The 16,685-nt window shown below is 61.4% G+C and overlaps 1 protein-coding gene across 2 annotated transcripts in view; it reads right to left on the bottom strand.

Annotated features, from left to right (window-relative positions):
• Positions 1 to 5,013: 5,013 nt before the first annotated feature.
• TTYH3 (tweety family member 3) overlaps positions 5,014 to 16,685 on the bottom strand; it is a 28,352-nt gene continuing 16,680 nt past the window's right edge. The window contains exons 8-15 of one of the 2 annotated variants that reach the window (XM_019757542.2): positions 15,650 to 15,705; positions 14,979 to 15,071; positions 13,380 to 13,472; positions 12,937 to 13,070; positions 10,986 to 11,159; positions 10,280 to 10,355; positions 9,451 to 9,551; positions 5,014 to 7,910 (exon numbers count right to left, since the gene is read on the bottom strand). In XM_019757542.2, the coding sequence (XP_019613101.2) occupies positions 7,895 to 7,910; positions 9,451 to 9,551; positions 10,280 to 10,355; positions 10,986 to 11,159; positions 12,937 to 13,070; positions 13,380 to 13,472; positions 14,979 to 15,071; positions 15,650 to 15,705 (743 nt within the window). In that variant the 3' untranslated portion in view covers positions 5,014 to 7,894. The remainder of the gene's footprint in view (positions 7,911 to 9,450; positions 9,552 to 10,279; positions 10,356 to 10,985; positions 11,160 to 12,936; positions 13,071 to 13,379; positions 13,473 to 14,978; positions 15,072 to 15,649; positions 15,706 to 16,685) is intronic. The other variant, XM_019757543.2, reaches the window with a different exon arrangement.

Genomic DNA, 16,685 nt, shown 5'->3' with positions numbered 1-16,685 from the left:
GTCCTGGTCTTGGCTGGGTGAACCTGAGGTACAGGTCGTCTGAGGTGGCTCCAGGCGCCTGGGGACTGTCCTTTGCACACGCTCACATGGGAGAGGTGAGGAGGGAAGCCCGTGGGTGCGGAAGGGAACTTGGGATCAAAATAGCTACTTGCGCGTGCCTGGGAGGCGCAGTCAGGGGGTCACGGAATTTAGGTCCCCTGAGAGTAGGGCCCCTCAGGCTGTGTAGCCCCAGCCTGTGCGGACCAACCCTGCTGGCCGGGGAGTCAGCCCTCCCTGTAGGATGGCCGGGGGTGCTGTGCTGGGCCTGGGACCTCCTTATCTGGCTTCATCCCCGTCCCATGCCCACAGAGGCCACATTGCTGTCCTATTTTGTAGGAAGGGAAACAGGCTCAGAGCAGAAGATGCCCCAGGTGCAGGGGGAAGCGCTGCACCTCGGAGGCTGGCTGGGCCTTGGACCCTGCCTCGTCTCTGTGAGAGGCCTCCGTGCCCACCCCTGCCTGGACAGGCTCAGGCGGCTGTGCCAGCATTCACACTGCCGTTTTCGTCAGAAGGTAGCTCCTCCTCGGTGCCCTTTCTTCCTCAAATCAAGACTCGGAGGATGGCAGGAGTCTGGAGGGCTGCTGCAGCGTCTGCCGGGGAGTTCCCTGTACCCCCACACGCACGCAGCAGGGGCGGCCTCACTTCCTCTTCCTCACTCTGAGCCAGACCTCCCTGGGGGCTCTGGCTGGCTACTGGCCTCAGGTTCCCTACTCCACATCCCCACTCTGCCCCAAGCTCAGTCCGGTCAACATATTAAAAAGCAAAGTCATTTCGCTTCCTCTTTCTGTAAGGGGCCTGAGGTGACCTCTAAAAATGGTTCACTGGTCACTTGACCCAGAAAACCCCACAAAATCATGCATATCAAGAGGTTCAAATCTTTGTGTTCACTTAACACTCATAAAACTCCCCTGGCCATCAAGGATATGCATATCCAAAAAGCCACCAAGTGTCTGAAGGATGTCACTTTACAGAAGCAGTCTGTGTCATTCTGTCATTACAATGGTGGAATTGGTAGGTGTGCCCAGGCCAAACAGCTGGACGCAGGGTTGGTGGCCCAAAGGGTGCTGGCTTTTTGCTGTACACACTTAAAAATGCAGAGAGGAGCATTGAGCTTTGGGGTTTAGACGTAGACTGGTCATTGAGCACAGCCAGGTGAACACCCCCCCCAAGACGTGCCATTCATGGACTGACCGTGAGGAGCTCCCCGCCACACTGATGTGCTCCCTGAGAGGAGCTTGCACAGAAGAAAAAGATAGCCCAGAAGAAACAAAAACTAAATTAATCAAATAAATGCTAATAAGAATAAAAGCAGGAAAAAAAGCAAAGTCACATGAAACGTGCCTCCCTTCCCCACCCCTGACCTGCTGGGGGCAGAATGCCAGCCCCACCCTACCAGTCACAGGCTCCCATCCTCCACTTCCCCAAGCTGGGGCACACAGGACCTTCACATTCTTGCGGGTGGCTGCTCTGGCCTGGGGGCAACTGGCCAGGGCCTGACCCCATCTTGCCTTGAACAGGCCTGAGTCAGCAGCGTGTGGCTTCCAGAAAGCCTTGGAGCAGCTTTCCTGGGGGGTGGGCCATGACTGGTACACGGGCGGGAAGGAGGGCCCCTTGTATCACACGGCCAGACCACTGTGTGCCACGCTGGGTGGAGGCAGTGGTCACATCTGATGACGCAGCGGGAGTGACAGCCCAACTGCTGCCGAGTGCGGGCAGAGGCCATGGGCCTCCTTCCTGCCGGGGTGAGTCAGAGGAGCCCAGTTAGAGCCAGGGCCCCAGTGCCGCCTCTGGCAGCTGGCATCAGCCTCTCAGAGCTGGCGGGGCCCTGGGGCACAGGTGTGGCTGTGCGGCCCTGTCTGAACACGTGGACCCTCATCAGAGCTGGGGCCATCCCGACTGTCCCCGAGCGGGGACAGCAGTGCAGAGGGGTACTGGGCAGGATTGGGAGGATGCCCTGCCCTTCCCAGAGCCTTGACCTCTCCATCTGAGAAATGGGGAAAAACAAATGCAGCTTCATTCCTGGTGCTCTGGGCCTGGGAGGGCCCACAAAGCAGCCCAGGCCAGCGGCAACACGGCCCTCTCCTCTTCTGAATGAGAAGCTGAGGGAGGAAGGGACGATCTTCTTCTCAGAAGGAGAGGCAGGTCCCGGAGGGGCCTTCCAGGAACTGGGCAGCTGCTTTCTTCCACCCACCACCCTCAGGGCTGTGAGGAAGGGGGCCCTCCCCCACGAGATGAGTCATGGAGGCAGACGAGGTGACCTCACCATACCCCACCCTCCAGTGGCATCATCGTCCCCAAACCACACACTGGGCTGATGGCTGGTTGGAGAGGGTCCTCACTGGCTCAAGGGGCTCCATGTTCCCAGCCTGGCTCATCCCAAACTGCTGGTCAGTCGTGCCCTTTCAAGAATAAGGGGTAGAAACAATGCTGGGGGCTGCTGGAGCCCCCTCCCCACAGCTTCCATGCTGCTAGGCAGGCAAGTGCCAGGTCTGGGAGGAGTTCAAGGGGTGCCACGGTGGGGTCTCTCCCTGCTCAGTTTAAACAGACTTCCTTTCACCCAGCCTATCATGGCAGACTTCCCCAAAGAGGCATCTGAGCTGGAGCAGAAAGACGGCAGGGCAGAGGGCACTCCAGGTCCCAGCACTGCCGGCAAAGTGGGACCCACTGGCTCAGCACCCCCAGAAGGCTAGGAGGTAGGAGGGCAGCTCAGGTTGCCCATGTGGCCCAACCAGCAGCAGCAACCATGGCCTTTCATAGGTGCGAGGCCAGACCCTGCTGGTTGCTTCAGCCAGTCCTGCCCCCTGGGACTGGGGTCAGAGGGAAAGTGTGTGGTCAAGGCCAGCCTCACCTTTTTTCGGTCAGACCAGCTGGCCAGTCCTGCTGCCACTACAGGCCTGCCTGCCCACCCCCGCCTCAGCCTCACTAAATGTTCTTGGAGGTGACCCTCCCCATGCTATGTCTGAGCCCGCGGCTGGACACACAGAAGGCACTTGGTGCATCGCTGTGAGGGACCCAGGTCCCTGGACATTGCCCAGATTATGCTGTCACGCTGAGTTTGGAGGCTCAGAGCTGTGGCCGCTCCCCCATACACCCCCAATAGCCCCTCCCAGGCTTCCCGGATCCCTTCATGTCAACCGACCACAGACCTTGGGCGCCAGCTGGTGGCCAGAGCTGGTGGTTTCTCTCCCAGCCCGAATCCACCTTTCCCAGAACCCAGGCCTGGATCTAGGGGGCGCAACCCGAGTGGCAAGGAGGGGAGACCCTCTCTGTAGCTCCGTGCTTGCTCTGAAAAGTCACGTCACGAACCTTAACGCTCTTACCCAAATGTGGTTCCTGCAGTATGTGTAACATCAAGAGGCAAGCTTGAGCCCGCTGCTGCATGCCATCAGGTACCCCTGCCACTGTCCTGTCTGTCCCCTGGCTCTGGTTGCTTAACTCCTCGTAGCCCATCCCAGTGGAATCCCTAAATCCTTGACCTCAGCCACTGAGAGCTCTCTTCCTGCTGTGATGTGGTCACAACTGAGCCCCAGCCCAGCAGCCTGCATTTCCTGGGAACTTGCTGGAAATGCAGGTTCTCAGGCTGAGCCAAGCCCGACAGTCTGCCCACCAGCCCTACCCTGCTCTCTCGTCCTCCAAAGACTCTGCCCTCTCAGTCAGTCGGGCCGCAATCCATAGTCACTCCCCAGACCTTGCCCACCCCATGGTGGCAGCAGTCACTCTGCCTCCGCCTCCCCTGTGACTGGCTGACTCCCTCCAATTTCCTGATTCTGCTGGGCCCCTGATCCCTCATCCTTCCCGTGACCAACATCCCAGGTCCAGTCATACCCTTGAACTCACCTTCACTTCTCCTGGCCTTTCGCGTCCACATTGTCTGTGGGCCAAGCATCTCATCTGTCCTGTGGCGCCCAGCCCAGCCCTCGGTCTGCTTTGCACCTGGGCAGCTGGAGGCAGACTCTCCCCCGGCCAGTGTACACCGCCCTGAGTTCCAGACCAAGAGCTTCAGGGCCCTTGGGGATCCCACGTCCCAGGTGACGGGCACCTCCTCTGTCCCCAGCCCCACTCCCTCTCCGCCCCCATTCATGAGGCCGTTCACCCACTGCCACGCATGCTGCCCGTGCTCTAATCCCTGGGCCAGCGGCGGATCCACACTCCTGCCCATGGCAGCCCCTCCACGGGCCTGGGTGCCCTTCCTGGACACGCAGGAACGCCTCCGCTCCCGCTAACTGCGCCCTCTCCCCGATCCATTCCGTGTGTACCGAGCCTTCGGTGCGCTTATGGCCCGTCTACGCGCACACGCACGCGGCGCACGCACGTACACAGGAGCGCGCCCGCTTTCTGGCCGCGTCTCTCCAGCTCCGGCGCTGCAGCCGTGGGTCTGTGCGGCCCCATGACCTTCTCTCCCGCACTCTCCTGAGCCAGCTGTCATCCAAGACACCCTGCTGTCCAGGTCACCGAGTCCACTGGTCACTTCCCCGTCCATGCGGAACATGGCCAGCAGCAGCGTCTCAAGGGTCCCTCGTCCATGCGGCTCCCAGGACACCCGCTGTCCCCGCCACACCGGCCACTCCTTCCTCCTCCCAGACCCTGGACCCTGGGGGCCCTGGCCAGGATCTTGGTTCTGCTGTCTCTTCAGCACCCACTCCCTGGGGGGTGTCACCCACGCAAAGATCCCAGCTGACCATCTCCACGCCGTGCTCTTCCCGAATCCGACTTACATCCCGCCACCTCCTGGGTGTCTCAGCAATGCCCAAACTGGACCTAACTTTCCCTGGGCCCATCTCAATTTGACAGCACACCCCCTCACAGTTCAACCCAACGCCACACCACACCACACCAGGACCTTCCATTGTTCCTTCCAGAACCCAGTCCATCGCTCCACCGGACTCCTGGGCCTCCCCCAACCCGTGACTCCCTGCACGGGGCCTGAGCTGCTCAGACTTGGGCGGGAGCCAAATCAACTCAGGAAAAGAGGCCTGTTTTTTAAAATTTGTTTATTTTAAAACATGAAACCCAAGATGAATAGAAACCACAGAAATTACATTGACGAAATTTTTAGTATTTGCCAAGAAAAATAAAGCCCCCAAAGAAATAAAAATCAAACCCCAAACCCAGTTCGAAAAGAAACAAAAAACAAAACTGAAACACAGCGACAGCACATCCAGCCACGGCCCTGGGGAGGTTGGAGGTCGGAGGCAAGTGCCCAGGAGCTGAAGCTTTAGTCCCCATTCAGTTCAGCATGTTAAATCACAGGGGTGGGGGGCAGGAGACGGGAGAGTCGGAGCCTTAACAAGCACACGACCATTATGATTGAACAAAAATCCCCCCATTTTTCTCCCCCTCCACCCCGGGGCCCCAGCTGCCACCCCCACCTGCTCAGGGTTGAGCAGGAAGGGAATGGTGATCTGATGACAATTGCATAGTGAGATGGGATGGGCATGGCTGGGAAAAGGGTCAGGGGCTTCCAACCAGGCCTCCCACTACCCAAACCTGCGGCAGCAGCCAGGGCCCGTCTGCCAGGGGTCCCCAGCTGGACCCAGCCTCCTGCTTGCCCAGCCTTGGGGAGGCTGGACCTTGTGGGCTTGGTGGCCTCCCCCTCAGATGTTACAGGGCCTGAGGGGCGCAAGGCCCATTGGTGCAGGTGAGGAAACAGGTGTAGAGAGGTCACTGGGATGGGACATGGCCAGGAAGGGGGCCTCAAAAACTTAGAAAACACAGGACTCCCTTCCCCTCCATGGACTGAGGCTTGGGTTTGAAACCCTTTTTATTTTTCCTTTTCTTTTATTCAACTTCAGTGAGTGGAATAAATGCGGGTGCAGTCGCTGACAGGGGGGCACGCGTGCACAGTGGGACCCAGTCGCACAGGTCCACGGAAGGGGACAGCGCCTCTTAGGCCTCCCACGTGCACACTGGGCAGCCCGTTGTGCTTCTGAGCAGTGGCAGAATGCACGGCAGGCACTGGACTGCTGGGGCCACCCTCCTCAGCAGAGGCCAGAATGCTGGCACCAAGGGGTGGAGCCAGCCCAGGGCAAAGCCTGGGCAGCTTGGGCGGTGGCCCCGCCTCCTGGGGGCCTGGAGCACAGTGCCACCACAGGGTCCCAGATGCGAGGTGGGGGCCCCAGGACCACCTGGGGCATTGTGTTTGCCCACTCACTCCTCTCCCCTGCCCTCCCCGGGCGAGGATGCCCCAGGCATGGGCAGATGTGGCCTGCTCCCCCCCCACACACATACATATCTGCCCTTTTGGTCCCAGACACCAGCAGGAAGAAAGGGGGTCATGGAGGAAGGGAAGGAGGCCTCTCCCCAGAGAAGGGGCACTGCCCACTCTGGGAGTCAGAGCCTACATCTCTGTACATTGTAGGGCCAGCTGCCGGCCTGCCCACTTTGGGACCCTGGCCTGGGCCCTCACATGCGGCTGCAGGTGGCCCTCTGCTGCTCCCGGCCTGGCACACAGTCTAGAACTTGCATGCGGCCTCTGTGTCAGGCTGGCCGGGCAGGGCTACGGCTGACAGGGGACTTCCCATCCTGGTTTGGGGGTGGCCCCGCACCATGGCAGGAAACAGCAAACATTGTACACTAAAGCCAAAAGCACCTTAGGTAAGCCTTGCTCCCACTTCACAGGTAGGGAGACCGAGGCCACAGGAACCTTGGTCCCACAGCCCAAGGGACGTTCGTTCCTCCTGGGCAGCACCTGCCCGGGAAGGGCTTTCAGGCCCTCGGGCTGCCTGTCGGGCTACGTCTCCACAAGCAGCACCCCGAGAACAAGTGGCTACTCCAGCCTGACTCCCAGCCGGCTGTCCTGGATTCAGGGTCACACTCGCTGGCTCAGCCGGGGCACCACGGAGGCTGGGGTGAGGTTAGTGGTTAGTCCCAAGGGGGCAGCAGGGGCCAAGGGCTCATTCACAGCCAGCTCAGATCCAGCCCCCGAGGCAGGGCTCCGGGACACTGCACCTGTCCTGGATGGAAAGGGGACCGGGAGGGACTGTACTCCGCCAGCAGCCCCCGAGCCCACCTGCCCTAGAGATGACAAGTGTGGTTAGTGCAAAGAACGAGCCGGAAGAAGCTGCCAAGTCTGGGGTGGGGGGAGAGGGGTTTGGCACCAAGAAGGCGGCCAGCACTGGGTGAGCAGCCTGGGATTGGCCTGACACCTGCTGTCCTCTTGCCACCATGGAGGGCTGGGTGCCACAGGCGCTGAGGGAGACAGTGATGCTGGACAGGAGGCAGAGAAAGTGGGGCCGTCCCCAGGAGACTTCTGGCAACTGGCAGGAGGGGGCCTGGGGCCCAGTGGGGCGAGAGAAGGAAGGAACCAGGTACTGCAGGGAGGTGCCGGGGGAGGGCCCTGCGATGCCCGGGCACAGCGCGGCACAGCCTGTGAACTGAGAAGTGAGCACAGAAGCCTCCGGGCTGCAGAGGGAAGGCGAGGGCGGGGTAAGCCGAGGAGACTGCAGGTCCGGAGGTCAGCGTGCCCGAGGCAGCGTCAGGGACAGCACCATCCTGAATCCTCAGAGAGCAGAGGGGCGTGGGGGGTTGGGGCCAGGAGGGCCGTGGTGTCGGGGGCAGTGCCCCCACATGTCCAGGTGTCTGACCCAAGGAGAGGGTATGGGCCCAGAGCTCACACGTCTCCACCAGCCTGGGGCTCCTGCTGGGAACCTCCAGGATCCTGCACAAAGGGGAAGGGAGGGGCAAGGGGCCTGGCACACGTGCGGAGGGTCTGGCGGGCGGCCACGGTGTGAGCGGCAGTGCTGGCACGGGAAGGAGCAGGAAGATTGGCACATGGGGTGGGTGGCTGGCTGGGCACTCTAGTGGCCGCTGCCGCTGGAGTCGGGGCGAGGCTGACTCGTGGCGAGGTATTTGGCTCTCATGCTGGACGTGTACTGCAGGGAGACAGGGAGGTGGGCAGTCAGCAGGGCATGGGTACGGCCAGGCACAGGGCTCGGTGGGGTGAGCCAGACAGGACAGCGACAGCACAGCTGACAGCCCTGGGGAGGGGGCTCAGGAGGGGCCACCTGGCCAAGTACCCAGACCCTGAGCCCCGCGGGGCCCGGGGAGCAGAGGCCCGGCCCCCACTCCTCAGGCTCAGGATGAGACAAGCATACTCAGCCCCATCCCTGTCTTGGCCACGTGGATGTCGGGCCACGCAGAGCTCTGAAACCACCACAGCCCAAAAGCCAGAGCTTGGAGGTTCCCCCACACCCAGGGCCTGAAGGCCACAGACAGGCTGCTCCTCCCCTGTGGGAACCTGGCTGAGGGGCCATGACGGGGGCATCATGCAAAGGTGGGGTCCGGCTGGGTGCTAGGAAGGGTCAGACGGTCCCTGAGGGCCCAGAGCAGCAGGGCCACAGGAGTGGGGAGGCCCCACGCCACTCTGCCCCATCACCCTGGGGAAGGAGGGGCCCAAAGCCACCTGGCCCCTCAGGCTGAGGGGATGCTGCCGCCCATTAGGATGGGCTCCTCCCGGGTCACAGACTCGGGGACAGAGGCTGCGGGGCAGGCGATGGCCTGAGCATCTCAGCCACCCTCGTCCAACCTGCAGCATGAGTGCACATGCCTTGTTCAGTGCAATGCATGTGTGCAAACACACGTGGAGGCGGCTGTGGCCAGGCAGTGTGCAAAGAGCCACATGCCCATGGGGTGGGGACAGAGGCCGAGGCGTGTGCCACAGGTCACCATGGTAAGGAGTCTGACGGGCCGACTCCACAGCCACACACTGACCCCTGGGGACTCCAGCAACCCGAGTCCCACCCCACAGTCAGGAAGGACAATGTCCCCTGGTCCGGAGGCCCTCCCAGAACCCCTGGCAGGAGAAGACTGTGTGTGCCCACCGGGTGGCCCGCAGGGAGTGTGGGAGGCGGAGCGGCAAGCACAGGAGGCTGCGCCATTCCATGGACACGCGGCGGGGGCCGGAGCGGGGGCTGCAGCCCAGAGCCCTGTGGGGCCCACGCAGGTGCGCACAGCACTCTGGGAGCCTGCACGCGCATGTGCGCTGCCATGGGCATGCAGGGCAGCACTGCGCGGGCCACGCTGCTCCCAGGACCCTGCTCACTGCATTCTGTCCCTGGGAGCCCAGGCACAGGCATGCATGAGGGTCTGGGTGGAGGGTGTCCTTGCTGGGAGGTGATGAGAGGGGCTGGGGCCACCGGCAGCTGAGCCAGGGGTGGGTAGGGGCTCGCTGCCCCTGATGTGAGACCACCCCAGCGCAGCACCAGAGGTCTCTGATTGGGCTGGAGGTACAAAGCCAACAGGCCTGTGCCCGCCCAGAGCTGGCCCCGTGGGCATTGATCTGAGATGGCTCCAGGGCATGTCAGGTGAGGTAAGGCCAGCCCTGGTGAGGGGGCAGCAGTGAGCTGAGGGTGTGAGGCACAAAGGTCCAGGTGGGCAGGTGGTGCAGGGCAGGGGACCCAGGTGGGTCAGTACCTGTCACTCTGAGGGCACGGCCACCACCGTGTTCGGGCACTGTCCATGGGCTTAAACTGCCAGCCCGCGTGGCTACCAGAGTCCAGGGCAGCTAGATATCGCTAGGAGGGCCCAAGGTGGAAGGGGTACAGGAAAGAGAGAGAGAGGGTGGCCTCAACGCCATGGTGCAGGCCGGGCCCAGAGAAGGCCCTGGGGGCTGGGACAGTGTGCTGATGACAAGGGCAGCCTGGGAGCCCACACAGCCCAGGCCCAGGGCACAACAGGGCCGCTGCACACATGGGCAAGTATTTCTAAAGCATGGTGGCCTTCAGCCTCTTTGACTGCCCTGTGCTCTGTGGCCCATCCCCTCCAGGAAGCCCCTGCCTCTCTGTAGAGTCTTTCTTTTTGGCGTTAAACCACCTTGTTCCCTCTTTGCTGTGTTGCACCTCTGAGGGCAGAGGGGACACCAGGCAAGGCTGCAACAGCCAGAGGCCGAGACCTGGGTTGAGCTCAGGAAATCAAAGAAGGAAAAGAGAAAGCAGGCCGGGTGGGAAGAGAGAAGCTGGAGCTTCATGGAGCTAAGCTGGTCCCCAGGCAGCTGGCCCCTGGCTGTCCACTCTGGCCCCAGGGTACCTCAAAACCAGCTTGTGGGCCCACCCAGCTGTGCCCGCCTTCCGAGGCCAGATGCTGGCCGAGAGCCCCAGGGAGGATAGCCCCGAGGCCCTGGCACTTACTGCAGTTCACAGTAGTCCACAGGCCTGCCCTGCCCGTGAGGGCCATACCCGACCACCCAGGCGGCGCCCCCACGCAGGCCTCAGTCCCCCCCTCTCCCTCCTGTCCTGAGACTTACTGAGGGCGGTGGGGACTCGCGCCCGATGAGAGGAGTATTCTCACAGCGGGGGTTCTGGAAATTGGCATTCTGGCTCCTAAGGCGTGAAGAGAGATGGGCTGAGTGGCTGCTGGCCAGTGGTCCCAGCTGTAGGTCCGAAGGCCTGTCCTGGGGCCAGCCAGACCCATTGCCCATCCCGCTATGCTCACTTCAATCCTGACCTCAGTAGGGGAGGTACACCCTGTGTATTCTCATCACCACCCCGTATGCTGCCCACTAGCAAGGGCCTGCGGGGTCCAGGGAACCTGGCATGGTAACTGAGGGTTCCGAGTGGGCCCAAAGCTGCCCACTTGCCTGCCATGTGGCCAGGCCCAGGTCCTTGGCCATGCCATCCCTATGGCCTAGACACAGACCCTCCTTCTGACCCAGTGGCCTCCCTGTGGCCTCGACCCAGTCTTGCTTGGGTGCAGGAAGCACTCAGTATCAGGCAGCCCCTGGGGAGGCCCAGCCCTAACACGGCCCCCACTGTCTGACAACCCCCCTCCATCACGCTGCATGGCCTCTGGGGCCTCTGCCCACCAGACCCTGCCGGTCATGTTCACCGTCCCCAGGGCTGGATCTACTCTAAACTGATGTGCCTGCGGCCACACTGAGCCCCATGCAGCCTACCCCAGGGCTCAGCTCTGCCTGGGCCCTCCTGGGCTGCCCCCACTCCAGCAGGACTCACATGTACTCGGTGACCGGGGCGTTGCTCACAGTGTGCGCCGCGGCCGGGATGCTGGTCTCGCTGCCATAGCTGCTGCCACAGCTGTACAGACTGGGCATGTGCACGCGGTAGAGGCTGTCGTGAGCCTGCCGTGGCCCGGGCGCGGCCTCCTCCTCCCCATCCTCGTCGGGGGCTCTAGGGGAGGGGCACCCAGCACAGGCTCAGGCCCTGACACAGGCAGCCACAAGACCCGGGGGGCTCAGCTGTAGTGCAGACACACCTGGTTCCAACCCTGGTTCAGCCACATACACACTATGGGACTGTGGGCAAGTCACTCCAGCTTCGTCCCCCGTGAGGCAGGGGTGCCAAGGGCCCCGTCACCCTGTGTGCCTCGGCCTGCACATGGGGACGCTGACTGCCGATTGAGAGAAGGGAGCAGGGCCCCTCCTGGGGGAGGCACCCTCCTGGGTGCCTGGAGGTGGGGGTGCCCTCTGCTGGTTCTGCAGGTCCCAGACTGCACCTTTGGGTGGCCCGAGCCTGAAGGGCCCATCTGTACCCAAGAAGCCAGAGCCCACAGGGTCCGGCTACAGGCTTGGAGGCCCGAGCCGAGTGCTTCCCACTCTGCTGCCCAACCTGCTCAGGCTGCTACAAGGCAAGGGAGCCATGGGGCAAGCCTCTGGCACTCTCAAGGAGCATCACGCCCTGCCTGGTCCCAGATGGGACTCAGGGCTAGGCTGTCTGGTGAGGGCACAGGTCAGCCAGGCCTGGGCTCATGTTCCACCTCCCCACCACAGCTGGGTGACCTCAAGCAGAGGGTCTCCTCACCACACTCCTCAGAGTGAGATAAGCAGGACAGTGGTAGCCATTGGCTGAGCACCAATTATCCGCCAAGCCCAGGGCTGAGCCCTTACACCTAGTGGTTCATCAAGTGCATCCGACCCCAGGACACGTGTACTCTTACAAGCCCCATTTCACAATCAGAGGAATTGAAGCCCACAGTGGGTAAGTGACTTGTTCACAGTCATCCAATAAGCAAGGGTACAGCCAGGATCTGAATCTAGGACCTGTGGTTCCAGGGCTGTGCTCTTAGCAGCTCCCCTACAATTGCCATCTTTACTATTACCGCCAGCATCACCACCACCACATCACTTACCACCATCACCACCACCACCAGCACCCTTGCCATCATCACCACTGCCACCATTGGCAGCATCACCAATCACCATCACAACAGAGAACAATGGAATAGAAATCCAGGCAAAGGGAAGAGATCTGAGCTGAGCTATTTGCCAGCCAAGATGGGCCACCAAGAAGCAGTCACAACCCAAATGGGAGGGGAGGTGGTGACCGTGGGAGATGTACCACGGGGGCCTAAGAAGAGAAGGGGCCTGGCATCCCCATATACCACTCCACCCAGTACTGACTGGGGAGACTGAGGCAAGGGCTGCCAGGACCCCCACTTCAAAGATAAGGACACAGTGGACCCATGGGAGGTAGCTGCCATCCTGGTCACCCAGCTGAGTGGGCCAGAGGCCATGGCCACCTGGGGCCCTCCCTGCAGAAACTGCGAGTCCCCACAGCCAGCCAGCTGGTCTTTCCACCCACAACCCTGCACATCTGCACCCTGCAGTGGAGAGACGGACGAGAAATTCTGAGGCCAGCCAGAGGCAGGGAGCACCTGGGGGCAGGGAGGCAGCATGAGGCAGGAGACTGGTTCTCCCTGCCTGCTCTGGACCCGTGTGTCACCTGGGCTGGGAGCTCCTCTAGGCTCAGGTTCCCATCTGCGAAACGGGGATGCTCACGCCAGACCCAGCGGCCTCAGTCATCGCAGAGGCTTAGAGAGCATTAAGGTGTGAGGAGTTACGTGTCCCTGTGTCTGAGGACTAGGGCACGGGGTGTCCAGAAGGCAGGTCCCTAAAACATCCTGGCGCTGTGGCCTGCGGCAAGCTTTAGGACCTCTCTGAGTCCTCACCTCTTCTGCCATGTGTGTGGGACGCTGCAGACGATGGAGCTGAACATGAGGGCGGTGACGAAGGAGAAGAGGGCCAGGTAGACGAGGCCCTCGACGCCATCATAGCAGAAGCCTGTGAGGGCCTGCACATAATCCTGAGGCCGGGAGGGACAGAGACGACAAGCCCCAGAGACGGGGAGAGAGACGGGGAGTCAGAGTGAGTCGGATATGCTGGGACGGCCAGCTCACAGCAGCCAGAACTGCCCTTCCCCCGAGCCGGACTCAAGGCTGGGCTGCGCCCCCAGTCCAATGACAAGTCCCTATTCGCCTGAGCAGCCACCCCTGCCCCCAGCCGCCCCCTCCTGCTGCGCCCCTGCCTCCAGCCGCCCCCTCCAGAGCACCCCTGCCACAGCTGCCCCCCCCCACACTTCCCACAGGCCTGGCCCCAGGAGGCAGGCTCTCACCAGGTGCAGGCTGCGGCAGTCCACCAGGGCAGTGAGGTGCTGCAGGTTCACCTCCGTGCTGTTGAGCACCTCCTGGACACGGAGCAGAGGGTCCTGGGCGCACACACCCCAAGGTCAGCACAGCGTCGGGAGGGGGCCCAAGCCGGCGACAGGTGCCCATCCGCCCCACACCGCCATCGACACCACCCTCCATCCCGCAGTCTTGGCACAGGCCTTAAGGACCCTGGGGTTTTAGAAATGGCCACAGCCGAGGCCTTGAGGACAGAAGGGGAGCGTGGGACCCACAGACGTCTGTCCAGTGTGGCCACCACTGTGTGGTCCCATTATTGTAATAGGAGGGAAGAAATATCCACGTGTGTCCTGACGTTCGCCTGATTCTCTTAAAAATCATATTTTAAGGAACAATTAAAGACAAGGGAAAATTTTCATGACATTTGAAGTAGAGCGACCCCAATCCTGTCGTGTGTGCACGCGTGTCTGCGTTGTGTGCGTGTGTGTGTGTGTGAGGACGGGCACCTGTCTCCGTCTCCTCCCTGGAAAGACACTGCACAGAAGCACCTCAGGGAGGACACTGCTGCTTGTACACCAGCCATCGGACCCAGCGCTGCCTTTTGTGACACATTTTCTAAGGACCCTCTGTGGCCCCAAAATGGAATCGAGGACGATATGACTGACTTACTGCAAGGGGCTGAATTATGCCCCGTCCCCCCATTCATATGTTGGAGTCCTGACCCTCAGGACCTCAGAATGTGCCTGTTTGGAGACAGGTTCTGTGAAGATGAGGTCACAGGTGGGCCCTGATCCCACTTGACAGGTGTCTTTATGGGAGGAGATGAGGACACCAACAAACACAGAGGGATGACCGTGTAGGGACACAGGGAGTAGACGGCGTCTACACGCCCGGGAGAGGCCTCAGAAGGAGCTGCCCTGAGATTGGACTTCCGGCCTCCAGGACTGTGAGAAACAAATGCCTGCTGTCTAAGCTGGGTCCTTTGTGATGGTGGCTGAGCAAGCTAACATGCTCACCTATCCACTTAGTTGCAAAAAATCAAGAGGACGCCCTGACTGTAACAAAAATGAGAAATAAAAGGAAGCACCTTTGAAGTAGTGTGCATGCAAATATTTTTAAATTTTGTGAAGTTTATTAAAAGGGCTGGTTGCTCAGAGAGACCTGAGAACCCCGTCGTGCAGGACCCCCACGCAACTCCCGGGAGGCAGGGCATGGTCAGGAGCCACTGATGCACACGTGGGTACGCCTGCTCAACCTGCAGCACCCCAAGAAAGCAGTCTCCCCTCAAATCCCCAGGACGCCCCCAGGGGGCGACCCTCATCCAGGAACAACAGGTGGATCTCACTTTTTTCCTCCATCTGTTACCATTTTCCTCATTTTTCTAATATCAAGTTTGCATGACTTTTAAAATAAAGAACAAAATTACTTTTGAGAACGTACTAAATATCCCTGGGGAATAGAGCAGTGAAGGGGGCAGGGACAGAAGCCTCTGTGTGGAAGGGCAGGAGGAAGAGGGCAGCCTGCGGGGTCCCCTCCCTGCGGTGAGGACAGGGGACGCCTGCACTGTGCAGGACCGCGCTTGCCCTCACCTTGGTGGCCGGGTTCTCCCGTGGGACGGTCTTCAGGAGCTCGGCCACCACGTCCTGCATCTCCACCAGCGCCTTGTGGCTCCCCGACAGCTTCTGCTCCAGAGAGACAAGCTGTTTCCAGCAGGACTGGGGCCCACCTCTCCCCCCAAGGCCCTAGCCCACAGGTGGCACCTGCGGGACACTCTTCCTGGCCCCCCCCAAGTGCTCAGGCACCCAGACAATACAGATCACTGAAAGTACGGTGTCCTCAATACCCCAGAGGGCCACGCAATCGTGTGGAGTGATGGGCTAAGGGCTTCCCTTGGAATCCACCGTGATAGGTGTCCAGTTATTCCAGAACAGACACAGGACCTTCCCGCACTGAGACAACCCTGGGGCCCTCCATGCGTGCCGGACAACGGGCTTTGCCCTGTAGGGCTGGCCAAGGGCAACCCAGGAACTGAAAGGAGTCCCAGGGATTGGGTGGGCATGAAGCAGGCCACCCCAAAAGGCTTGTGCAGAGGGTGGCAGGGCAATAACCCCAGGGGCAGTTAGTGATGTCAGCATGGTGTTCGCCCAGCTCCCTGCTCCCTCCCCGCTGTCTCCTGAAGGCTCCCAGGGTCCCAGTGGACATCTGGGGTGTGGGGTCAGGGCCTGCGTGACGCAGGGGCAGGGGCAGCCTGAGCTCTCACCTGCTGGAAGGGGTTGGAGGCATGGGGCGAGCAGGCCAGGTAGTACTGCAGGATGTCTGTGGAGAGAGGTCAGGGCCCTTCCCGTGAACACTGACACTGGCTTTGGAAGCTCAAGACGCTTCCCCTCTTGGGGATCCTCTGGGGCCCAGCGCGGGATGGGCCAGGAGCAAGAGCGGAGGGAGGGCAGGGTTGGCCACACCCACACTTGGCCCCTAGGGGCTGAGGTCCCATCAAACTTGTGTTGAAACATAATAAAGCTCCCACTTCCCTTCAGCCACCTGTAAATGGAGCTGGCATGCTGGCCTCGTGCGCTCTGCCCGGCCCTGTGAGGGGCAGTGGGGACCCCCAGGCAGGAGCTCCCACTCACTGAGGCTGGCGGCTGCTCACGCTCGCAGAGGACCAAGAGTCCCGAGCAGTGAGGACCCAGAGAGACCCGGCTGCTGGCACCAAAGCCTGGGAGAGCGGTGGGGACAGCTGTCTCCAGCGGAGCAGGCTCACCCTCCCCAAGGGGGGCAGATGATCCTCCCTCCTGGGGGCTCCTCAGGCTTAGGTGCAAACAGTTCCTTCAACAAAACACGTTAAAAACCAGCCCACACACTCATCCCTGGGGCTTTCAGGGTAAAGGGGAGGACAGTCCCGTGAGGGCCGGCTCTTCCAGGCCACTCAGCAGCCCACGTCCTGCCCCCACCTCTGTCCACAGCCCTGGAGTCCTGGCTCCTGTCCCCTACATCCAGCTTCCTGGGAAGTCCCGTCAGCTCTGCCCTCCTCGCACAGCAGCCCATTTCGCACCCTGTCTCGAGGCGCAGCGCCCCCTGCCTGCAGAGTGCAGCAGTCTCCCCGCTCCCTCCTTGTGCCCTGGCTGCTCCAAGCGCCCAAAGCAGCTTTGAAAAGGCCACTCCGGCACAGGCCATATCCTCCCGTACTTCCCACCCTCCAACAGGCCTCTAGAGTAAAGCTCCAAGTTCTGACCACAACCTGGCCGACGGCTTCCCCACCTGCTCCTCCCCCACAGGCCTGTTGTCTGCCTCACAAACGT

The sequence above is a fragment of the Rhinolophus sinicus genome, linkage group LG10 (genome assembly GCF_036562045.2).
Source record: "Rhinolophus sinicus isolate RSC01 linkage group LG10, ASM3656204v1, whole genome shotgun sequence".
NCBI lineage: Eukaryota > Metazoa > Chordata > Mammalia > Chiroptera > Rhinolophidae > Rhinolophus > Rhinolophus sinicus.
Note: the sequence above shows the minus strand (reverse complement) of the source record. Positions and strands in the feature narration are given on the sequence as shown.